At 33.9% G+C, this 27,213-nt stretch overlaps 1 protein-coding gene across 1 annotated transcript in view; it reads left to right on the top strand.

Moving 5' to 3' along the window:
• Positions 1 to 2,526: 2,526 nt before the first annotated feature.
• Positions 2,527 to 27,213, top strand: part of Liprin-gamma (liprin protein kazrin) — a 140,778-nt gene continuing 116,091 nt past the window's right edge. Inside the window, exons 1-3 of the mRNA XM_077439256.1 lie at positions 2,527 to 3,235; positions 12,122 to 12,496; positions 24,612 to 24,739. Of these exons, the coding sequence (XP_077295382.1) occupies positions 2,527 to 3,235; positions 12,122 to 12,496; positions 24,612 to 24,739 (1,212 nt within the window). The remainder of the gene's footprint in view (positions 3,236 to 12,121; positions 12,497 to 24,611; positions 24,740 to 27,213) is intronic.

Genomic DNA, 27,213 nt, shown 5'->3' with positions numbered 1-27,213 from the left:
AACTTCGTAACATATCGACACAATCGATCTGTAATAATTTAATTCATAAGAAATGGTTTCATTCCACTTTATATGACAGTTTATGAATTTTTTTTAATTGTCTGGTATCTTTTCCAATAAAATCATTTGATTTTTGCAATTTACATTCTGTCTCCTCTAGAAGACGAGAGGATATCACTGGAGAAAAGGACACTTCACTGCCTCCCGAACAGTAAAAACGCGGTGCTTCAAAGCTAGACCGAGTGTATTTCTTGATGTTTCATCAAATTCACAGCGATGATGATACATAAGTGGGAATTTTCGTGGTCTGGAAAAGTTAAGAACTCGTGGTTTAGTATTACGTATAATCGTTTATGTGCCGTGCCGTCTCTCCACCCCGATATAGTGTACTGAATGGGATTCGAGTATTAATTCGACGGGCAAACTACCCCTTTTCGACTCGTTTGCTTAACACCCTCCTGTCATTGAAATTAGGCTAATACAACGTTCTATACGCACAAAGTGCTTAATATTCGCGTCTTGTAAATCTTAAGAGGCGTATTATGTTGAAATTATACGCAATAAACCCAATGATTATGATATTTGCAGTGAACGGTTGATATTTTGACACGAGCAACGTTACTATTACGCAAACATTATTGGAATTGGGTATTTCGAATTAATCATATGGATATAATGCCTATTGTGCGATACCAATAAATTGATTCTGTAATTAATTATGCAATTGAGGAATTTTTGCATAAAATTGTATCATTGCATATTGTTTATGCATTATTGTGTGAAGTTGATGAATACAACTATACATTGTAATAATAATCAATTAAATTCATTGCTACAATTCAAATTTTTTTTGCGTCTACTTTTGTTTAAATTTTTCTAACGTTATTTCGTAGTCATTTGCTTACTTTAATAGGAGTCAACCTCCGTCAGTCAAATATCAAAGCGATCGGAAAAGTGGTTGTTCAATTTAATAGCCGTTACGTAATATTTATATTTATGGACTATAAGCTCGACGGCGTATCATCAGGTGCATTATTAAAGTAAAATTTATATAACATTTTAAGGCATAGAATACAATAGATATATACATCTATGGAAAATCTATTTTTTTATAAAGCGCAAATTTGCGAGAAATATATTATATTATGTAGGGATATTTTAGTAATAATATAATTTTAGCAAATTCGAGAAGTTTATAACTCAAATTTGCGAGAAATTGAGGAGGATGCCGGTTTATTGATTTATTGACACAGAAATTAAGCTAGTATAAAATATTGCAGTTCTGAATAGATCCAAGCCCAAAACACAGATAGCTCGGAAAGGAAAGAAATACGCCAAAAAGTGGCGCTATAATCGCGCGTCTTAGCCATAGAACGAATACACATTTTATATAATATTAACACATTTTTATAATTTATTATTAAACCTATAAGTGAAGTAAAAATATATATGAGAGATAATGAAAGCCCATAATGAAAATTTTACAAGATGTGGTGCGAAAATGATGAAGCTATAGGCGTTTAAACAATTAAAATCTGATAAAACGGGTGGGGGGGTGGAAATTCAAACAAACAAGACCACTCGTTATTGGTAATGGGTTAGCTGTCACCGTCTCCAAAATTTTTGAATTCTTAAACGTGTTTATTACGATTATATTTCACCATTGAATTAGCGGTACTCAATTGAAATTTCTATTAGAGGCCTAACCTCGGAAAATGGCAAAATTTCAAAGCGATCGGAAGTGTGCAGTCAGTTTGTCCATACTAACGGACGAAGTAATGTAATGTAAACTAATGTAAACCTTGTAAAAAAAAGGATAATTTTAAAAGGAGGCGGTCGATCTGTGCTATGACCTCTCTACTGATACAAAAATTTGTGCACGACCTCTCTACTAGTATATGAACAAACTATTCTTAAGCTGAATTTGAAATCCATGATTAGCTTAACGGTAACGAGCTATTAGGAGTTGGCTAACAGGATCAAAATTCACTCAGGGCAAAAAAAAATTGTCTGTTTTTTTTTTAATTTAATTTTTTTATATACATATGTATATACCAGGAAAGACTAACAGGTAAACCCCAATGCGCCTTCCTGGCCAATTACAAACAATGCTGAAATTTTATTACATAAATCGCTGAATTAAAATACACTGAATACTCGAAATTAACGGGACCCATCTATGAATATTTAACTTGTACGTAAATTTTATTGTACATAAATCATACTCAAATAGTGGTGACATAGTAGGTAGGAAGGTTTTAGCCAATTTAATCGAGGAACCGTCTCAACAATGAAAAAAAATGGTCTGACCAGCAGCATTACAGATACACTCAGAATAAATTTCGAACCCGGCACCTCTCGGTGCTAGGCAAAAGCTCAACCACCGATCCATGCTGCTGGCTATTTATTTTAAATTATCCACAAACAAAAAAACGGAATCGGACCCCTTTTATTTCCACAGTTGTAATATTTTTCCACTACTCATACAAGCAAACGTCTTTTTGTTCACAGGCGAAGCTGCGCAAGATGGTGGACGACAACTTGCAGGTGGCCAACAGGGCTGATTGCGACTTGGCCATCGACAGACCTGAGCCTGCAGACCCTCTCATAACACCGGCCACGGATTCCTCAGTGTCCCTCACACTCGGAGATGGAATCTGCAGACCACCGGGAGGGTCACCGTCGAGGCCGCAATCGTCCAAGTTTTACTCGGCACCGTATCTGGACAGCGACAAGAAGACGGCCCTTGCCCTGGACCGAAAGATTAATTTCAACGCCAGCTTGTCCAACTCGAACGACCAGAAAACCATGGGCAGGAACGGATCCATAGAGAGGAGTATGAACGGTGGCACTGAGGGCCATTACGGAACCACCGATTCATTACCGGGCACCAGCAGGAACACCAGATTGTCTCTGTCGAACAAACAGTGCAGCAGGTCGAGCTTCGCCGATAGATCTAGCTGTAGTGCGATAAACGAGATCGATAACGAGAACGTCATAGATGGGTTTGATGCTATCGACATCGATTCGAATGGCAAACTCGGGTCGCCTGCGCTCTTGCATCAGAATGGTGGCGATCGGGCTTCTTATGCTGAGATAGTGGTGCCTATTTCTAAATACTCGGAGAGGAATATCTTGGATGCTGAGAGCTCGGAGGGAGATGATGATATTGCTCCGTCTGAAAATGGCAGCGGCACATCGCCTAGGGCTACCGAAACGGGCACACAAGAGAATGGTAAGTTGTGAATTTACATGTATCTATTATGTTATGGTTATTTATTTATTAAAAAAATAGAAACAAACAAAATTAAAACGTACATATACAACATTGAAAGTTTCTGAGAATTAATAATAAAAATGAAAAAATAATAAATAAGAAGAAAATCATTGAATAATGGTAGATTTGGGATATACATATGTATGTATATTGTAAATTGTTGAGAAAAGAAAATATTGTTAAAAGAAGAGATCTAGATAAAAAAGGAATTATAGGAATAGTTGGTAGAACAGAGATTAATGTGAAATAAAGTAAAAATGTGGAGGGATCTGATTGGATATTGGAATAGGATTTTACTTAATAAATAAGGACTATCAATTATGAAATTCAAACTCTTTAACAAGAAATATAAATTTTCCTTTTAGATTGTAAGGAATCAAAATTATCATTGTGAAGAAATCTGGAATTGCAGTAGGATTTTAATTTTTAATTTCTGCCTTCTAAATAATGAATTTAACGATTCTAGACAATAAAATGTTAAAAGAAATTCCGAATGACTTCTTAGAAATGAATTGGAAAGCAACGATTTAAAGGGTATGGATAGTCTAAAAAGAAAACTCAAACGCATTGATGCCTTGCTTATTATTAAATCAATATGAAAACGGAAAGATGAATTAATATCAAGTAAAGCGCTAACGTGTCTCTCACACGACCAAACCTAAGTCATTGATTAGAAATGACCCAAAAAATAAAACAATATAGGGTATGTAAAAATAGAGAATGTAATGCGGACACTTGGTAACATTGAGAAACAACTTGTTATTAAGATAGTAGTTAGTGAAGAAGTCCAAGTATTTTTTGTAAGCTTAGAAAACTTTCAATGGAATGAAACAAATAGTAACGGACCTAAATGAGAACCTTAGGGTACTCCCGAGAGTAATTTTTTATCAAATGAGATACGCCCTTTAATAGTAACGTCTTGGAATCGATCGGAAATACGGGAAAACATTAAATAAAAAATCTCACCATGAATTATAGATTATTATAATTGAAGTACTGCATTATATCGATTCAATTTAGCTTGGGTGACGCCGGGTATGTTTGTTAGTAGTTGAATCAAAATAATAAACAATTACATTTGGATCATTATTTATTTTATTTATTTATTTATTTTATTGTTACAAATCAATATACACTCGCCATTACAGATTTGCTCCAATGCGACGGGTGTATGTTAACGAAATACAGAATACATAAACAATCAGAAATCAGAAATACAGTAATACATACATATACAATCAGAATATATAGCATATAACAATTAATCAGAAATAATAATCATAGAGACATCTATGGATTATTTTTAGATTTTTTTTTGTATACAATTTTTATACATATAATAAATACGAAATTATAGAGATGTCTATAGAGATATCTATAGATTTCAGATTACTGTGTATAATTATTACAAATTATATACAGGCAGATTTTGTGACAACAGGATTAGATCTAATACCAATTTTCAGGAACCGTTTCAGCAATGATCAGATAAAATTGGCAAACTCTGATAGAGAAACGATCGATTTGGAGTCACAAAACCCCCAAATCTAACCAGCAGTGGCGAGGAGTCGAACCTTTGACCTCGGTGGTGCTAAATATATACGCTACCACTAAGCCAAACTGCTGGCTTTTATTACTATTATATTATGGAATAGGTATTACAGTACTGTACTTTTTCACTTCTAAATTCGGATAGTACTGATAGATATCAAATGTCGATTTCAAAATATGGGCATAAAAGGTCACATCTTGATCTATTCACGTAAATAATTCAAACAATAGAAGTTTCGGGAATGGGTTCGCTCTAATGCGTCGCAATATTAAATATTTGATGTTTGCTCGGTAGACAATATATTATAGTATGGTTTTCGTGTTCGAAAGTGAGGCGTATCAGCAACGATGTTATCAACAAAACGACTGACACTAATGCACGTTAGTGACGTTTAATGTCTGTTTTAATTTTGACAGTGAATAACATTATAATGTATTTTGATTCATGGAAAACCTACATATGTTTTTGTGTTACATACAACAATGATCATTTTAATTTCAAGTTAATTAGCACGATTCGAGATTGAAGGTACTCGTGCGTCTTTAACGTTTCGAAGAAAATACTACATCGGGAGGAAAACGTGTTATTAAATAATACGTTTTCGTGGAAACTCGCATGATGGACGAGCTTTAATATCGACTAATTAAATTGGAAACGTTGCGTTGTGTGTACACGTGTAATGTGATAAAATAATCAATGATCGCTGATTTATTTCAATGGGAAGCACAGCTGTCCAATTGCGACACTTTGTATGGCAGCCGATCCATTTATAAATCGGATGCAACGTGAAATTTTTCATTGAATACGAATATGCAATTTTGAAATTAAAACGGCGACTATTTTTACTGTATTATTACTGTAATGCCCGTTGATGATTAATGTTTGGTTGTGAAAAACAATTAAATTGACTGATCTGTGTAGTATTCCGATTGATGGAAGAAGGTAGGAAGTTGTCTTTATTTATTTTTACATATTTTTTACTTCTGTGTCACAATCAAAAGCAGTTTAATGCTGTTGTTTTTCCATTTGTTTGTATTGTAATATAAAAATGACTTCATGAATTCCGACACACATAATAATGATAATCGTAAATCGTTTATTTTCACCTTTGTGTTATTTATGAATGCATATTTGTGTTCATATTATATGATTATGCGGACGCGAGGCGTTAATTGGCTTCGCAGGAACAATTCCGAACACGCAAACACCTGGCGTTTCTAAACGCCCTTAGGCGGGAAAAACGCCAAACTTTTGAAAATTATAATTGAAATTTTCACACCCTCATTTCCGCAGTTATAATACGTCTCGTCGCGTGTCGGAAAATCTCCATGATTTACAGTCGGAAAATGGTGATGAGCAAATACGTATTATACGTACATACATATGTATCGTACACTGTCAACACGTCACTCTTTTGCTTAATTTTAGTTTAACTTTTGTTTATTTGCGTACAAATATGTGTGTGTGTTTCATATGCAAATCCGATGTGAAGGATTTGAAATTGTTTTATTTTGTTGTATCTGATTTGTTCCGTTCGAGTGAAAGTCAGATTGATCCATTCGACCCGTTTCATTCCATATGAACAGGCTCAGCTTATTATTGGCTCTTTGATCTGATAGTATATAATGCTTTTATCCGTTCACCATGTGAAGTATTTTACAATGTTTCCATGATATAATGCGATGTTTAGTATACATATATTTACATTTGTATGGGTATTTATTACGTATGGGATGTTTTTTTATTGTTAGGTAAATTACGCGTAGAAAGTGCTCCGGTAGCACATTGCTTATTTTGAAACGCGACACGTGAGAATGTCTGAAACTCGCTGCTAGTTAAATATTAACTTCAAAGTTAGTGAAATTACTGAGTCGTAAGATATAATATTTGACAGTTAAAGGCGCCAAGTTTGTTTGCCTGAATGCTCACTTTTGAGTTTGTGAATGTGTGTGTTTTTGTGTGCTTATGAGATGTCGCTTTCCATGACGATCTTAAGAAAAATTTTATATTGTAAAAGGTCTATAAATATGTATGTATGTACATAAGTATAGAAAAAAATGGTCAGTACTTTAAATTTTATTTTGACATTTGATTTATTTGATGTATGAAGTTCTATTATGTATAACGAAATGATGTTTCGAATGAACATTTTGTTGATTAAAATACACGTATTTTCTGATTGAACTAATAAATTGTGACACCGAATTCGTATATAGCTATCGACTAGAAAAATTATTTTGTAACTGAAATTGACAACCATTTTGTACAAAATTTTTGTACAAAATAGGTAACATCGAAAAGGCTTTCAACTAAAAAAGAGGTGACACGATAGCGACGATGAAAGAATTTTAAATTGTCTTTTTCTCGACACATAATCCTCCTCAGGGAGTCCGAGGACTATATGTCAGGAGAAGCCGGTTGATATGGGATTTTGCAAAAAAAAAATAGTGCTTTTAAAGGTTTACTCTAAATATGGTGGAAGTAATTTTTTTATGGTAATAGTGATGTCGGGATGTTCTTAGAGCTTTTCGACCTGGCTTCAACGGCAGGGCACGTCTCAGTGTAAGCCGAGCTTAATATTCACCAGGCTAATATCGCTGACAGCAACCTTAATGAGAATATGTAACTAGTTTTCTTGTCGGGCTCGTATTCTTTGACGGTGGAAAAGCCTTCTATGAACGCGTTGAATTTTCCGAGGCGGCTCTCTCCGAGAAAAACGGTAGCGGATCAAAAGGAATCCGGCCAAGGACGATAATCTTCGTCAAAATAAAAGCGAAACGAGAAATAAACGAAAGGATAATAGAGAAATTATCCCGGAGCGTTTTCTTTTTCGTGGAAAATTCCGCACGTTTCCGGTTCCAGCGCACACGCTTTGATGTTAAATTGCGCAGACTCACACACAAACACACAAAGGGAATGAAAATTCCTATTGAAAGTTTATTTAAAATATCGGGCCCACCTTGTGTCGGGTTTGGCTCCAGTGATAGATGATTCAACTAGGGGTGAAATATCCCAAAGTTAAAATCATATATTTGGCAGGATCATCCGGCATGGTTTCCCTCGCGCAGCCGTTGCAGGACCCGTCGTGATTTATTGCAAATGGGCTCACAATAAAGCTCTGGAGGCTGAGTCGGTCTATCCATCTTCTGTAATAGATTTTCCGAAACCTCGACAGAAAAGGTGTGTACGTATATCTAAATACGTACTGTGTATATCTAAAATTTTTCATTCAAGAATGGAAGGATTCTCTACTCTGGTCTGAAAGAAAAAAGTTTACCCTTTCGTCGCGGTCGTACCAGGAAAATTCTCCTCCCCTCTTTCGGTTGGATAAAAACTTCCTTTTTTTTTGTTGTCCTTAAATTCTATTCAATTCGATGGAGAAAGGAGTGACGTTCAATTTTCGATTTTTCTTTCTTTTCAAAAATATATTTTTTAATTAAACGGTATCGAAGATATACCTACACATACATATACATATTCTAAGACCCGGCCCTAGGGTAAATGGCGCCTCTGGGCAAATTATGTTTTAGCCCCCGCCGCCATTTAATTTTTTAACCAACAAATTTTGTAAAAGGTATATGTATACGTATGTATGTACATATATGTATGTTAAAAAAAATATATAGTATTGTGTGAAAAAGATAAAGTTATAGGCGATTAAACAATTAAAATCTGAAAAAGCGAGTGGGTGGTGGAAAGTTAACAATTGTATAAGGCTACAGCCTAGCCCACAGGCTGTATCCCTCCCGAGATTTTTTCAATTTTTTAACATGTTAATTACGATTATATTTCACTATCAAGTAATCGGAAATATATATATATATATATGAAATCTCTATCAGGGGCCAAACTTTGCAAAATAGCAAAGTTTTAATGTGATCGGGAGAATGTAGGAAATAGTGTCAGACCAATAGGCGAAGTAAAACTAAAAAAAAGAGCCTTGAAAAAAAATGGCTAAGAAGACTGTAGGAATAGATACTGAATCGTTAGCGAAGTGAAACATAGAAAAGCCTCGTAAAAGGGGAACGTTTTATGTTCAATATGTCTAATATTAATAAAAATGAATAAATAAAAATGGAAAAGGAACATTTTATTGCGGAACATATAAACTATAACAGATATGAAATTTCAGTTCAATAAACCAAAAGGTGTGTGAGAAAAAAATATAAAAAACCTCGATTCTCTAGATTAAAAGTATGTACTACTTCCGGTTCAGGTAAAAATATTCAAAAAATATTACGGTTTAAAATTTATAATTTCTATTACATTAAAAAAAAACTGCATATTTCAAAATTATTTTTTTTCATCTACTAAATATATATACATACATATGTACATAAATAGTATAATATGTACACTTTTAAATTTAAAACTGCCGTATTTGGCGGTTATTTTCATCATTTACATAATATTTATGTCGTATTTAATGACAAATTACTTTTAAACGTTCTTGAGATAAACTTAAGAAATTGCATAGTGACAGTTTTTACTGAAACCGTATTGTGTAATATAGAAAATAAGAAGTTATAGAAAAGTAAGTCATCTAATGCAACGTTTGGTAAAAGAGAATTTTCATTAAAGGTTTCAAGGCTATAATTTTTTGCATACCCTTGGGGATGTGCGCACAACTGATTGAGAATCACTATTGTAGTCAGATTTTGGAACGGATTGAATAGTCTAAACTCAACAAAATCCTGTGTAACAATTTTTTTCAACTTCGCTTGCTGCTTATAATTAACTCCGGGCAATTATGTAGTTTTTTTTAAAAAATATATTATTATACGTGATTCTAATTTATGAATTTATGTGTATGCGTAATAAGTCTAAAAATTCTTTGCTGACTAGTTGGAAAATTTTCATTTGACTCGCTTTATGATTAAAGCTTTAGTTTCACCATTTTCCTCGGGGTCTTGTTTAAAAGTTAATCTAATATAATATTTAAAACGTGATGAAATATTCAATGCTATTTTCAAAGGATAAAATATGAGTGATATTATGTGAAAAATGTTCACTTCGATAATATTGAAATAAGGGCCATAGCTCCAAGTTGAAAAGAAAAACGAAAGTATTTAGCGTTGTGAGCTCGTAACGAGTTTAATATTTATCCGAAAAACGATTATAAAACATTACTTGGAAATACTTATTTATTCATAAAGCGAGGTACTCGGGATGGTATGTTATTAAAACTTGAGCCAAGTTCCGATTTATTTTTGCAAAAGTTTCCTCTGCCGTAAGTTCGGATTCGAAGCGAGTGGAAATTCAATACTTCAAATATGTACAACAGTCAAGCAAATATTATTGTATAAATGAATAATGTCTCTAAAGTAAATTAAATTTATAAATAAAAAAAAAATCTGAACCTTAATTGTTTCAAAGGAAATAATATATTTTATGTAGGTGTAGGTAATTACAGTAATATTTAAATGCCCTTTTCTCGACTATAAATTGCCTTTCGCACGGTAACGGCAAAGTGGGTGAGCTTTTCCCAGACACGAGCGATGAAATAGCCATTATGGACTTTTATGGTCTTTCTTGGACGAACTTTGGCTATTATCGATATTCAAATAGCGGTTTCAGGCCACGAGGAGAATTTCTTCTATTTTTGCACGCGAACTACATCCCCACTAACACGTAAAAGCGATGGCTTCATCTGAAATCTGAAATTTACTTTTTTTTTGTATTTTATTTGTGAGAAACAAGATAGATAGTATTGCGAATAGAAGTATTGCGAATCTTCCGGTGTGCCAATTTTGTATTCATTCTGCGAACGACGTCGAAAATAATATTCAATTTCGCGAGACGAACGAATGGTTGTTTTCGTTTCCGGTGCAAATTGAACTTCTAATTATAAAACGGCGTGTAATTACAGGGACGAAAAATAATGAAAAATTTTATGTTTCAATCTGTAATTTTATTACATTCGAAACAGGAGACGGTGAAAATTAAAAACAGGAAAAAAACGGCAATTATTTACTTTAATGTTTGAATTAATTGAAAAAGCTTGGAAAAATTAGCAATGTTTATTTAAAGAAGTGTAATTTTTTTGCTTTGAATAACCAATATCGAAAGACAATATTCAATCAGACACACGTACGTACCTATGCATTTGAATTTACAAGGAATGGTTGAAGTTTTAGGAATATCGGATAGGGAGGGAAAAGATAAACAATTCGTCGATACTGTATGTACAAATAGCCACACCTAATAGTGTATCTAAAAAATGAATCACCAATTATTTTTTTCAAGATCGCCTTACAAGTATAAGAAATAAACAAATCTCTAGTAGCTAGGAAAATGCAATATGTTTTTTTATTATTTTTATTTAATGAAAAAAGTATTGCAAAACATTTTTTGATAGTTAGCATACATGTTGTCATGTTCCAAAACGCAGTTTATATATTTTTTAAATTACTTGGTTAACAAACCAAGATTTCTTTATTATCATAAAAACGTTACATTTACATATGTTATTGGTAGATATATTCGAAAACTAAAGATTTAATTATGGAATGAGGATGAATTTAAAATGAGATATGTAGAACTTTGTTTCATTAATTAACTTTGGTCCACTTTGTTCTGCTGCTGTGCTGACCGTCACTTGCGATCTATATAAATGATTTTTATCTTTTGGGTTGGGCAAAGTCCGGCATTTCTGAGTTGGGCAAAGTCCGGCACTCCTGTCTTATCTGACTGTCCCTTTACAGGAATTTTAATAGACTTCTTACTCACGTATATTAATGTGAGAAAGTGAATTCGATTATTGTGGGAACTACATACATATGTATGTACATTGATAAGCGGGATGCGGTGCATCCGCTCTAAAATCGCCAGACGAATTGAACGACAGATTAACGGACGGCTGCTTTAAATGCAATTCTCATCTTCTCGAATGATAGATTGCACATCAGATGACGGGTAACCTTTCGATGTGCACAGATGCAATTATTAAAATGGTAATTATTAAAATTGAGTTGGATCTTTCAGGCGAGTTTAATAAGGCAAGATTCGATAAGTTCCAAATCTTGCCTTATCAAACTCGCCAGAAAGATCCAACTCAATTTTAATAATTGCATCTGTGCACATCGAAAGGTTACTCGTCATCTGATGTGCAATCTATCATTTGAGAAAACCAGAATTACGTTTAAAGCTGCCGTTCTGTTAATCTGGCGATTTTAGAGCGGATGCACCAAACCCTGATAAGCGAGGTACATAACAATATGTACACATACTTTTCGAAGACAGTATTGTTTGATTCAAATATAAGTATTTATATCAATATCATATTGTTTCAGATGATACTTCTGGAAGGTCGGGATCAGGACGCGAAGGTAGTGTTCCAACAGCAGATGAAGTCGATCGACGCGGTGGCGGTTCCGGAAGTGGTTGCGGTAGTGGCGGTGGAATATCGCCAGCTCCAGCATCACCCAGGGCCATAACAGCAGCTGATGCTGCAAGGCGATTGAGACACGAGAACGAGAGGTTACGTGGAGAGGCAGCTCGATTGAGGAGGTTGTTAGTGGCAGCTGCTGAGAGGGGCGAAGCGGGCGCAGCCCTATTGGCGGCGCCTCCAGCCTCCACCCCAGACCCCCCACCCCCGGAAGGAAGCGACGCAGCCAGGATCAGAACGCTGGAGAACGAATTGAAGATGGCTAGAGAAGCAGTCATAGGTATGTATTATATTATATATGTATGTACGTATTCGCCCTGTCAATGCTTTGTCAATTTCTAAAGAGTTTTCCGTATTGAACGATCAATATGTCCCTCGTACTGACGTGGATATATCCCAAGAGTGATCCAGTTTAACTGAGCATCGTCTGCGGAGACTTTATTCCAGTCCAATCTCATTTCAGCTTTCGATTGATGAATATGAAATAATGAAGAATTACAGAGGGAACTGATTGGACATTGGAATTGGATCCTTCTTGACTATCAATCATAAAATTCAAAACTTAAACAAAAAACATAAATTTTCCTCCATGATTGTAAGGAAACAAAAACGATAATTTTGAAGAAATCTGGAGTTTAAATATGAATCGATTTTTGCATTTATGCGTTCTAAATCATTAATATTAAACGACTCGATATAAAATATTCCAAGCAGTACTTGCAAATTCCGGATGACTTCTTAAAAATTATTTGAAAAGCAACAGTACTGTAGGATTTAAAGGGCTTGGATAGTCTATAAATGAAAGCCAAATTCCTATATGCCTTGCTTATTTTTAATTCAAATGAAAAGAAAATTTACTACAAAGTAAAATAGCAAGGTCCTTCGAGAAATAGAACAAGAATGATGGTTTGTAACAATAATAAATTGTCAGAATGGATACTTAGTCAGTCCGCAATATTGCATCAAAAGTATGAAATTCCATTAATTTAATATATGCATGTATGTCGTAAGACATTCAGATATATTTTTTCTTATTTATATCTGACTGTCTAGCACTCGTCAAGTTCATTGGAGCTTTTGGTTACAACGAAATGTGCTATCCGTATTAAAATAAATGAAATACAAACTAGTGTTTTGCCTGTTGAAACTGGATACATCAACGGATGGTTTTTAAAGTGATGATTGACGAAGGTGTCAATTAAGTAATTGGTTTACCTTTGTCAAAAATTATGCCATGTGGATCATGGCATAATTTCGATAATCATAAGTACATACATATATTATATTAGCATTTTGAAGGTTAATCGATATAATTTTTGCATCGTAGAACCGCAAGTTTGTTACATACATACATATGAAGAGGCCCTCTATTAAACTATCCCTTGTTCCAATCGTTGTAAAATATGTGTACAAATTAATTTAAGCCGGTTCGGTTGGTCGTCGGCAATATTTATGGCAGATTCTCGTTTGTTCGCATGAAAATTTAAGTTTTAATACGACGACGTTCCGTTATTATTACGACATTCGCAGATGAAATATTCAACGCTTTTCCACGAAACGGTATCGCATTGCTCATTTCGCTCACGCTGGAGATTGTTTCGAGGGCCCGAAGTGTGTGTTCGTATATTTTATTATATAACATATTATAATATACATATGAGATGACTCTCCGTTTCGGGTGAAATTTGTCGGAATATGAATATTAGATCATTTACGTCTTGAATGTTTATACTTTACTAATCGATCGAAAAAATAACGCTTTCTCATCGTGCTATATTATTCTGTTAATCACTTGAGCTAATTATACGTCGTATGTGCTTTTGACGTTCGTATTATTTTCCATGTTAATTGGAGCTTATGTTGAAACCGTTATAAAAATAGGAAACTAATATTTTGTATTCTATATAAGGGAAGGGATAAACGAAGTAGGCTATTTTTGTAGCTTGAATAATGTGAATATTAGAATTGCAAAATGTTTTATTTTCGATTGGAATAAAAGCATATTATTACTGTTGGGTAATGAATGCTTATAATGTATACATACATATGTATGTATGTAGTTGAAGTAAATTCATTCTCAGACTTTTCCATTAGATTCAAAAACTTTTTGACTTACATAGACAAAGTTTTCAGACGTGAAAAAATGAAAAGGAATATTTTAAATTGAGATTGATAAAGGGGTAGCGTTGACTTTGAATTGACAAAGTACAAACTTTTGATAGTTCAAAAATATATTTTTACTTTATCCTTTGATTTTTTGTTTGTATTTTTTCTCTATGCCAATTCTGCATTTGATATATTTATTTATTTAAGTTTAAGTTTAGATCATTGTGGCATTACAGAAGGCCCTAATGCATCACAATGGTCAAAAAAATACAGAGAGATGAGAAAAATAAAAATATATACATGTATACACAGACAAAAAATACATTGTACATAATCATAAAAAACAATAACATTATAATAATAATAAAATACAAAGTAGGGAATGTCTTGTATATATATAATAATAGCCGGCACTAATATATTATATAAGAACCAGCCGCAAATATAAAACATCCCTGCGAGGTCCAAATGGAAGAGAGAAGATCAAAATTCCACTCAAACATCACATTCAACTATGAAAATAAAGATGAGCGCAGGCTACCAGACAAATAGGTTAAAATAATCTCCAAGCTCACTGTCGGGAAAAATATCGCATTCAGGCTCAGCAGCAACGATATCATTAAGAAGTCAGATAGCTCTAGTAATAGAGCCATTCGATAAAAAAAACTGTGCGAGCAGGAGGTACAATCATCAAATGATATCTACCACGCATATAATTATTAGGAACATAATGTTCCAAATGTTTCAGCAACGACGGGCATGATGTATTACCACGTAGAATCTAAAAAACAAAACGAATACACATATATTTTCACGATCATTTAATTTCCTTGTTTAATATGTAACATATTTACTTGGACTTTTCTCAACATGAAACAATCAAATAGTTCTTATCTGAGAAACAATTTTTTCATCCTAAAAGTGTTAATTCGGGTCTCTCGGGTGATCGAAGTAACGACATTCGACCCGTATTATAGAATAGAACGTATTGTTTGAATAAGACGTGACCCACGTAAGTACGAGTATACGACTTTAGAAGTGACGATCTTCGCAATCCTTTTATCTCTGAGTGCTATTGCATGTATCGTACGACGTTCTATGTAGTTACTGGAATTTACCGTGACATTACAAAGGAAATACAGGACGAATTTAATATATTGCATTTATTCGACGAGAAATGCATAAATTCATACGTACAGGGAATATTTCTGTTGTATGTACGTACGTATATACGCACGTGGATGGAGCTTTTCCCGAATCGACGCAGACATATGAAGGAGCTTTCGCTGGAAGCTCTTTATATTCCTCTCTGGTGTGCTCTGGAGCTCCACCCCATTTAATTATTAAACCTGATGTTTGTTTTCAGCGTTGTTTACCGCCTCGCAGACCAGTCGGTTGAAACTCGCTGAAAGGATAATGTAATATTAGTGGTATTCGTGCGAACGTGTGCACGGACGCCATTTTGCATACACTAATATGTACATACATACATATGCATATATGAAATATGTAGTGAATGTCTGGTGCGAAAGTTTACCGGTTTCGATTCGGTTCGGTCTGGTTTCGTAATTTTAAAATGGATTTGGGTTTTCGAAAAAGGAATTCGTGGGATCAAAAGGTGTCAGTTTCACGGGCAACTTAACGAGGAAAAGACCGAAGGGGGAAGGATTTAATTTATCATAAAGTGACACCGAACGATCTTTGATCGCGTTCAAAGGGAAGGTTAAATTTGAATGGGTATAATGGTTGAATTTTTGAAACGATGAATTCCGTTTGTTCTGTTTTTAATTGTAAGAAATTCCCGAGACAAAGAATGGGTGGGTCGTTTTCAAATAAATTCAATAGAGGATATAATTTGTATTTCATTATGTGAACAAAATTACATTAAATAACGTGAAATCGTGTGCATTATATGTATATGTACTTATATGAAAATTGTTGTTTTTCAATAGTTCGAAATGGAAGTTTGTCCTACCTTAAAGCTAAAGTTTGTAGTTTGTGTTGAACTTTTGAATTCCATATGTATGTTTTGGCGCACGTGAAGTTTTTGGCGCAATTTTTGATAAAAACATCTACCAGAATAGTGTGTGTGTGTGTGTGTGTGTGTCTGTGTAAGAACATTCACCAATAATTCCGTTCAATAAAGTACAATGTATTCCTAAGGCTATGATACAATTAATTGATCCAATCGGCTGATACTTTTACTCTTCATTCCAGATATTCAAACAGTAGGCTCAGTAACCTATTAGTGAAGTAAAAATGTTATATATGTTATATGAGTGTGAGCCTAGAATGAAAATTTTATAAGATATAGTGTGAAAAAGACAACGTTATAGGTGTTTAAACAATTAAAATTAGACAAAACGAGGGGGGGGGGATTTTTAAACGTGTTTATTACGATTATATTTCAATATAGAAATAGTGGAAGCAATTTAAATCTCTATTTGTAGCCGAATCTTGCAAAATGGCATGGTTTTAAAGCGATCGGAAGAATGTAGGAAATATTGTCTGACCGATTAGTGAAGTACACCTGATATTAACCCTGTAATTAGCGATTGATATTATATATCACAAAAAAATCTTGATGTAATGGTATATATTTTAGGAGCGTAAATTCAAAAAGTTAACATATTATTAACACTAACCTTACTGTGCTAAAAAAATCCGCTAGCCACTGTCCTGGACGCTAAGTATCCAGTTAAAAAATGTGTGTTTTAAGATAAAACAATTTAAAATTTGCGAGGTTAATTATTTGTAATTGGCTAAAAAATAATTTTATCATTTATTTAAACGTCGAATTATATATAATAAGAGCAAGAAATGAGAAAAATAACAACTGAAGCAAAGCCGTCATTCCAAGGCGGATATCATTCTTACACTGACCGTTGAGCACGGCGTAATGAAGTCCCCCTCTTTCTCTCGCATCTGTGTGGCACGTGTGCAAGAGGCTTCCCGAGAAAATAGTTATTTCTGTTGATATTGATCAATGTTTTTATTTCGTGATGACATAATTCGAATCATTGAGGTTTTGATGAAGAATACATAAAATATAAAGACCCTGCATTCAGTATATTTAGAGAAAAAAAAAAAATATAAGTTCTGGTCACTCGCTATCCATCACAGTGCGGTAGATCTCAAAATTAATACGTTACTAATAATAATTACATACATACTATCATTGACCAATGCTAAAATCTTATCCAATTTCGGTACTTCACTATAAATTTCACGTCAGATATAGTACATATGTGTTGTTTATTTTTGAAAACATCATTTTTGATTTTGCATCAGACGATAATCTGAAGTTAATAAAAATCTCCAACTGCTAAAAAACGAGATCCGTATTGGTCTACTGTCTTGTTATATGGAAAAGATCACGCCTACGTTCTCGCCGTATATGCAATATATGTATGTATGTAATACATGTTTGCATAGTGTGCTTTGAAGCATATTGTGTTGCATTGTACACTCCTTTTCAGAGTGCAGTTTATCCCCAGCGTACACGATCTTATTTTCTCTTGCTGTATCTCTTTGCAGTACCTACACAGTCTTATCTGGGTCAAGGCTCAGCGCAATATGCTCCACTAGTCACTAGGTTGAATATGGAATTTTCGAGTGGATAAGAAAAGTTACACATTTGTGCACACTTCCAATTTTAATGACGTCGTGCTCGTAATTTACATATATCAAATGTGAACAATCTCGACATCTTCCAGTTGAAAATATTCGAGCGGGCTACAAATTTCAAGGGAACGTAAATAAAGGTTTATCTTCTTCGCCGCCCCAAGGGATTCTTTCGAATCCTTTCGTATATTATAATCCACCTCCCTTTTCCCAGTGCGCTTATATGGCAATTTGTCAGAAATATTCGGACAAGACATATACGTATATGTATGTATGTTGAGTTTTTGGAATTGACTTTGAAGATTAGAAAAAGAGTAAAATGAAAATTTCCACAGGAAGTATTCTCAGCTCGTCTGACAAAATTGATAGCTCTAGGATATTCCTACAAAGTTTCTAACGCAGTATTCATTTCTGAGATAAGAAAAACCTTCCTCAAAAAAAACTTGTTTGACTTGATGAGGTCGTTTGTATCGAGTATTCATTAAATTCTCATTCTATAACTAGACAAATACATATATAGGGGAACTATAAAGACGCATGTATAATCAAAAATATCCATACATGCATACATCATATGTGTCATGACAGGAATTACCCCAAGGCCGACACATATGGTTATATTATTATTGTAGATAAGTAAAACAATTTTTTAAACATAGAATACAATAGAGACATCTATGGACGATGAACACATTTTTTGATAAACGGAAAATTTGCGAGAAATACATTAGGTACATAATTATCATTATTATTTATTTATTTTTTATTATACACTAGCTGAACCTGGGACGCGTTGCAATGCCACAATAACGCGTGAAATTCCCGCTCCCGTTCCCGAGCACATTCGAGTGCGAGGTAGGCGCGGCGCGATTATTGTCACATTCGCGGTGTCATGCGTTGAAGGCGGGAGGATAACTTTTCTTTCGCGTCAGTAAAATCGTAATTACGAATATTATTATTAAGAGATTTTTTCACAGTAATCTTCCCGGACATGTATACAACAAATCCTGAAAGTTCCATCGTAATCGGTTCACTGGTTTATGAGCCTATACGAGACACACAGACAGACATTCAATTATAAACATATATACGAGTATATATGTACATACATACATACATAGATATTTCTTACATGCTTTATTTTTTATATTTTTTTATTATTCTTTTTGTTATTCTTTTTGTTATTCTTGTGTTATATGTGTATATTTACTATAACCACAGTGACGCTTTGAGGGTATCTGTCAAGTCACTATAGTTTTGATTTTTTGAAATCAAATAAAATAAGTAAGTAGCTTATTAAAAAAATTTAAGACGCTAATAACTCGAATTTGCAAGAAACTGAGCTAGAAAAATAGGAAAACTCTAAAAAGAGACGGTTGATCTATATTTTAATAACCACAAGATCTCACCAGCAGTGTATTTGGCTGGGAATTGAACCCACGACCTCTCTACTAGTATGCTCTACTGGGGTACTATACTGCGTACATTTACATGGTTCAAATCCCCGTCTCCATTGAACCATTGACCATTCTCAATTGATTAATTTGGTATATCATAAGCAATTTTTAATTAATATAAGTGTATTAATTAAAAATAACAAATTAACAAATCGCATTTGAAAGAACAAATGACAGAGACTGGGTCTTCGACAAAAATGCGGAGTGTTTGTTACCTTACGTATTTTTATACTACATTCATATTATATATAGGCATATCTCTACATATATCGATCACTGAACCAACCGATTTAAGTTATTCCAAAGGGATTTAATACCTAAGTCTCTTATTTCGTGCTATTTTCTCCTGAATCAGTCGTCTTCGTCTTAGAGCTAACAGTCACAGACTTTTTCGAGTGTACTTCTAGCAGTTACATACCATTGTCTTTGTATTGTTTGTACAATGTATGTGTGAACCTGCTGTTTCGCTCTAGAATACTGTATATAATAGGTTAGTAAGTAGCTCGATCGGGTATATATGTATGTATTTTGTCATACATAATATAGGTATACACGTATCTAGGTATGATACTCAACTACATATATTAAGTCCATAAACCGTATCGTGAGTGTTCTCGAATCCAATATTTGTTTACGTGGATTCTTTTAATTTCTTCTCTCTTGGGCTGTTCGCAAGATTATTATATAACATATAAATATACGTCTGTCGTAAAAACTATTCACTCGTAATACAATTCTTGGTTGTACGTTTCATTCGGTCATTAGGTTGAGCGGCTACTTTATTGACGGGGCTGTTCGATATATAATTTGTGTGTGTGTGTGTGTGTGTGTTTCTTTTAGTGGTCATTTGTTTCACGTGCGCCATCTTAACGACGAAAAAATAGTTTTCCTGGTTTGGGTTATGGAGTTTGGGGGTGTGAGGGGTTGGATCCTTGTATGGCGCCGAACAATGGGGCCCCTCAGGGCCGAACGCCCCTGGAAGTCCCCGTTGGGGGCCCCGTTTGTGGCCACTTTTGTTTGTGGCAATCGATAGCCGCCAACTGACATGTGCTGGAAACTTCCTCTCGGTGTATTATTGTGTCAGCATCCTGCGACATGTTTCTATTTTACGATGTGAAATGGTTATCGTATTTTGTACAGTGGCGGTCGTTCAAACTGGACACCCATATACAAGTATATGTATAATACATATACTAACATGAAAAAACTGCATGCCATAAATAATATTCCGTTAGTTACAGACATAACTAACAAACTAACTAGTAGATTCTATGAAAAAATCACTAATAACCATACTAACACACTTGTGAAGAGTCTCAGTGATTACAACAAAATGTCTATACCCTACAGGTATAAACACAGATTACCTAAACACAATCTGGTTTAGATCGTCGACTTCAGGAAGTATTTAATTAATATTATGTATTAGATGTTTTATGAGTATTTATAAGAATTGTAAATAGGTTCTTGAGCTCTTTTTCCTACTATGCTGTACATTAACATTAGAATAATATAATACTGTTGCGTAGGGGTGGGTGGAGGATCCAAGTAAAAGGCCGAAGTCGTTTCACAGCGTTTATTGATGATTAAGGAGATACACGCACTGGCAGTGCTCAGTTCAGAATGACCTGATATCGCCTACGTACCGCCTTATAAAGGGTAGATCTCTCAGGATGTCTAATCTGTTTACCTATTGTATAGTCACGTATTCGGATATGTATTCCCACGACATTAACATTAGAATAATATAATACTATGATTACTAACAAAATTAAATTAAAATTGTAAAATAGAAAATGAACGGTAGATCAGTAGCTATTAAAATAGATATAAGCATGTAAAAATCAAAATCAAAACTGGACACCCGAACGTTCGCTTATTTTTTAGATTTAAAATAAAGATTCATACCTAAGGAAGTTTTCATTAGCTTTTACAATTAAAATAATAACAGAAACATGAAAAAATTACGATATTCTGAAACTGTTCTTAAAAAAACGAGAAAAAAACCAACTTTTTCAAAACTTTCGTCGAGATAAATCGATTGGTTGGTGGCACAGGAAATTGTTTTAAATCGATGATTTTTTTTATATAATAATTTCTTGATATGACACAAGTTTTCCATTAGGTCCATCAATGGAAATCCGAAATTAAAATTTTTTGCTCTGGCCTATTATAATATATGTACATACATAGGTATAAATAATATTGCCTGAACGATTAGCGAAGTGAAACATAGAATAGCCTTGTAAAAATAAGCAAGTTACTGAAATTTTGTTTTATATTAGACATATAAACCATTAATGTAAAACGAAATTTCAGTAACTTGCTTATTTTTACAAGGCTATTCAATGTATCACTTCGCTAATCGTTCAGGCAATATTCCTACATTCTTCCGATCGGTTTGAAACTTTTCCATTTTGCGCAGTTTGGTCACTGAAAGAAATTTAAATTGATTCTGATAATTCAATGGTGAAAAATAATCGTAATAAACACGTCTAAGATTATGAAAATTTTGAAAAAGTTGACGTTCGGTAGCTAGTAGCCTGTTTGACTTTTCGCTACCCACTCGTTTTGTCAGACTTTAATCGTTTAAATGCCTATAACTTTATCTTTTTCACACTATTTCTTACAAAATTTGCTCCCATTATCTCTCATATATATTTTTACTTCACAAATATATTATATAATGAATGTTAAAATGTTTATATTAATAATGCTGATATATTTATGTATTAAGTGTTACGGTGAAATGTCCCACGCTACATTCTGACAGTTCTCTTCTCGGACTGATCTATCTTTGATTTGGACTTTCTGCCTTGATTTTGGACTGAGAGCGTCTCTTCGGAACTGTGTTATTTTACGAACTTTTTATCATACTAGATTTTTACATATGTATTGTTAAACGCAAAACATTATATTTAATATTTTGCGGAATTAAGAAAAGTGGACTTATGTTTCTTTTAAATATTACGACTCATATAATTAAAAATGTTGAGTAAAACATATATTATACATATATTCATATGTACATATGTATATACATACAGTGTTTAAATGAAAAAACATAAAAAAACTGGCTCGTATTACGATTACAGGACAATCATTAGCTTTTCGTAGTATTTTTAACAAGCTCCTTGTCTCTTCAAAAGCCAAAGAATCTTATATTTAATAATATAATGTTTCCAGCTGTATACATCAGAAACATGCACATGTCGACATGTGTATATTGTATGTATCATCGATGCCGGGGGAGGAGACTTTTGTCTGTTTGCCCATATTGATGTGCATATACTGAAAGCGACGTTTGAGTTCAGTTTTCTGTTACCCGAACTTCGAAAGCTCATCATCGCCAAATATATTCAAACATACATATGTGTGTATGTATGTGGGTAGTGTGTGTGTTTTCAACGTGAAATGTGCATGCGGTTTGACCCGGGTATTGAAGCGAGTTGCAAAACTGTTCGTCGGCGAATATCCGGTCGTTCGTGGAGCTTTTCTGATCTACATATGTATGTATGTATGTACAAAGGTTCATATCCCGGAAAGTGCATTTGAAGCTTTCCAGAACAAGATCCGTATTCTCGTATCGGAAATGAATCAGAAGCTTTTCACGGGTGGCTTGACCGATTCGAAACGTGATCAGTTCCACTGCAATGTCAGCATATGTGACAGTGAAGGAAAATCAACTAAATTTTCCGCGATAAATTTATCGTGAAACTTACAAACAATGCACTTTCTGTTTTATTTTATGCTAAACGAGTAGTTTATATGTTTTATTAATACTGGCACAGCACAGACCGACAACTGCACGTAAACAGGAATACGAAAAGAATTATTTTGGTTGACGTACTATTATTATTATTATTTTCTTATTCCAATTCCATTTTCTGATTTTATTTTTTTCTTTCATTTTTAATTTTATATTATAAGATTTCATTATATGTTTTTATTATGTAATTTACGTAAATGGGTATTTTACATTTTTTTCTGAATTTCTTTTATTGTTATTTTTATATTATATTATAAGATTTCATTATATGTATGTTTTTATTATCTAATTTTCTTAAATGGGCCTTTACCTGTATAAATAAATAAATAAATTAGCTGACGGACACAAGGCTGGTGGACGCTTGTCCGAACAGATATTTGGCCAAACGGGCAATTGACCGAACGGCCACTTTGCTGAAAGGACATTTGGCCGAATGAAATTTTTAATTGTTTTAATTTATAAGTAATATAAAATTTTAATAATTTTCTGAATAATGTATCCGTTTTCAGTGAGTTTTGAGTAATTTCTAAACACAATCAGCCAAATAACCGTTCCGTTCAGCCAATAGTTTGTTGGTCTAATGGCCGATTGGTCAAGTGTCCATTCAGCTAAAAGTTTACGTACTTTGGTACGTTCTATACGGACACAGTAGACGTAACAATAGTATTTTAATTATTATTTAAATAATATTTTACTGAATTTGTAGATTTTTTGCGCTAATTGTTTAAATAAATCAATACTGGTGTAGATAAAAAAACATACGAATATCATTCAAATATTAAAATATTTCATCAATTTTTATTCTACATTCGAATATTCAAAAACTTTAAATAATTGATAAGCTTAAATATAAATATAAACTTTATATAATATCATTGATACTACAAATAATTATAATTGTATGTAATTGATAAACTACAAATAATTATAATTGTATATAATTGATAAACTACAAATAATTGATAATTGATACGACGCAAGCAACATTGTGCCGTATAATCGCGCTCTGCAATGTACATATGTACATTTGTATGTGTAAGCCGATTTCGCTTTGCACTCGGCTAAAACTTGTCTAAAGATGCGCTGCTGTATAGTATAAATATAAGTGGTATTTTACGTCCACTGCTGTGCCGGGCTGTCGCCTTATAGTGCTGGATAGTATGAATAGACCTGAATTGAGCACAGTCTGAACATAATGCACGTGCACATTGTTACTGTGACGTACGTACGAACACTTTCGTTTTTGTATAGTGAGATTATTACCATTTTATCGAACTGCAATTGATTCATTCACATTATTGTTAGAATTTGAATGCATAATTTCTCATTGAATTAAATTGAATATGCAAATGGCGCAAGTATAAACTTTGCCGTTTATTGTCGGACAATTTATCACAACCATTCAACTAAATATAATTCTGTTGTTGTCTTTGTTTCAGCATTGAAGGCAGATCGTAAGCGTTTAAAAGCTGAAAAATTCGATCTTCTCAATCAGATGAAACAATTGTACGCTTCCTTAGAAGACAAGGAGAGGGAATTGAGAGACTTCATACGAAACTACGAACAGGTAATGTTTTAATACAATTTTTATTGAATTTATAGGTAGTTAGTCGCACGTCGACTATAAAATAAGCTTTTGAACGTTACTTGAATTTAATAACCGTTAAGTGGATAAAATACTCTGACGCTACATACAATAGTTAATCGACGTAATAACTCTATCACTTATCTATATCTCTTTTCTTCTATTCATCTCTCTCGTACTCGATAATTCGGGTCGGGGGGCTTTATTTCAATAATATATAATATGGAAATATTTCAAAGCACTTTATAAGTATTTCGATTTATCTTCAGCATGCTACTATATAATCTGAAGCTTATCATATAGCTATTCTATAATATGATAAAATAAATATAAATATCTTGGGCACGTAAAACACATTTTTCTTATTCCAATAGTGAAACACTTTCAATATTATGTACTTTATTTTAGAAAGTAGCAATTCATACGTAACAAGGAAACTCTTAGCTCTATCGATAGGTTTTTTTGGTTGTGCGATTTTTTTTCTCAATAGAAACATTTGCATGCAAATTTCGTTAGAACTTCATTAATTTTAAGCGTTTTTTCTTATTAATATTATATATATATATGAATCTCAAAGTACATATTTATGAGACAAATCCGTTTAAGATTGTTGCGATGGGCTTTCAAACTCGAAGGTCTTAAAGTTGAGAGGTTGCCCTTCGTCAAAACCACTGACAAATGCCTGGTTGCGTTAATTTCGGAATATCGATGTAAAGTCCTATTACATTCCAGAACCCACGTACATACATATGTACGTATGTAAGTATGTGCATAACTCATTGGTTCGTTATGTTTCACGCATACATCAAGTAAAATGAAAATCCTCGCCTTCAGTATTTGCTTTCTCTCTTAACTCCATTCCTCTGGGGGGATGAAGAGCACGAGATGGAGGTGAGGAGGGTGGGTACAAAAGGCATTGATTTTCAGCCCTCAGATTGAATAGCCGCCCTCCTCATCTCCCTCTGTTGAATTGCTTCATCAAAACAGATCCCCAAGCACGTGACAAAAACCCTTTCCTCTTGTATCCCCATTCGGAATCCATTCGCTAGCACTTTATACGACCCGGTCCACCTACAGGCTCAGGAATTCGCGACCCGGACTACCTTTTTAAAATTCCATTATGCGGAATTACGCATCAACAAGTTTATCACACCTTTAAACCGGTCGAGTGGTCTGTTGCCGGCAACCGACGGGTCCGAAACGGAACGTGAGAATAATTCGGTGCGATGTTTTGGTTTCGAAATCGTGAAATTTGTTCGCCGACGTTAATTGAATTTTATAAGTGAATTTTAATTACTTCGAAGGGAACAAATGGACTCGGGGGAAAGTTTTCCCCAACTCGTAAATGCCCTCGTTAAAACAAAACGCAAGTTTCAATGCACGCCCCGCTCGAACGAATTAAGGAATTACGTCCCAGATGATCTTTGCAATTTATGATGGATTTGTAAGGTAATTATTCCTTTTTGCACCATGTGCTTCACTCCAGTACTTGGCACACCATATGGTATGGTGAAGGTTTATTTTCTTCACGTTGATCGCATATATCAGAATTTCCATATAAGCTACACGAATACTTGTTCTATATATTGCGAATAGGTAATATTTCGTTTTAAATTACAGTGTACTCTCGTTTATCTGGGATAATGCTGGGGATAATCAGAACTATTATATCGATTTTGATATTTTATTTTATTTTATTTTCAATCGAACATGTGTGACACTCGCCTTTACAGATGGCTCCAAAGCGACGAGTGTACTGATACAGATACTATACAATAATACAATCAAAACAAGCATTTTAATGTGAATTCATGCAAACATCATCCAAAGTGACATCTATGGAGATTCTTTTTTCGCAGCATTTTTTCATAAAAATTTGGCGAACCCAAGACGCGGAATAACTTAAGATTTGCAAGAGGGATTGTAAAGGAAATGCCAATTTATAGAAACCGTTTCAATGAAAAACAGAAAAATTGGCAAACTCTGATAGGAAACTGCCAACTTTGGTAGGTCTGGCTAACAGCTGCTAGTGGGTATCGAGCCGTGACCACTCCGCTCGAAAGCATAATATGCTAGCCACTCGCATCTCTCATGCTTCGAAAGCCCGGATCATTTGAATTTTTCAAAGCATTTTAAATTTGCTATTAATCTGTATATTTCAGAAACGTACTTACCTCTATTCACATTCCAATAAATATTTTTTCATGTTAGAAATAATCTTTCCCCATGATCAAACCTGTGTTATAGGTTTTATTTTCGACCAAGATTTTACTAGACCGTGTATAGCATTCAATAAACTCATTTTTTTTCCATAAATTGATGAAGTCATCATCTTCCTCAGCAAGAATTTTGAGTTGACAGCTCAGTAAAGCCGTATCATTGATGATATAGCACCTTGGTCGATGGTTTAAATTGGACTTGTAACATTAGGCAGTAAAATTTTGTCATAAGAACTT

The sequence above is a fragment of the Arctopsyche grandis genome, chromosome 10, assembly GCF_051622035.1.
Source record: "Arctopsyche grandis isolate Sample6627 chromosome 10, ASM5162203v2, whole genome shotgun sequence".
Classification (NCBI taxonomy): domain Eukaryota; kingdom Metazoa; phylum Arthropoda; class Insecta; order Trichoptera; family Hydropsychidae; genus Arctopsyche; species Arctopsyche grandis.
The sequence above is the reverse complement of the archived record's forward strand: the minus strand, read 5'-3'. Positions and strand labels throughout refer to the sequence as shown.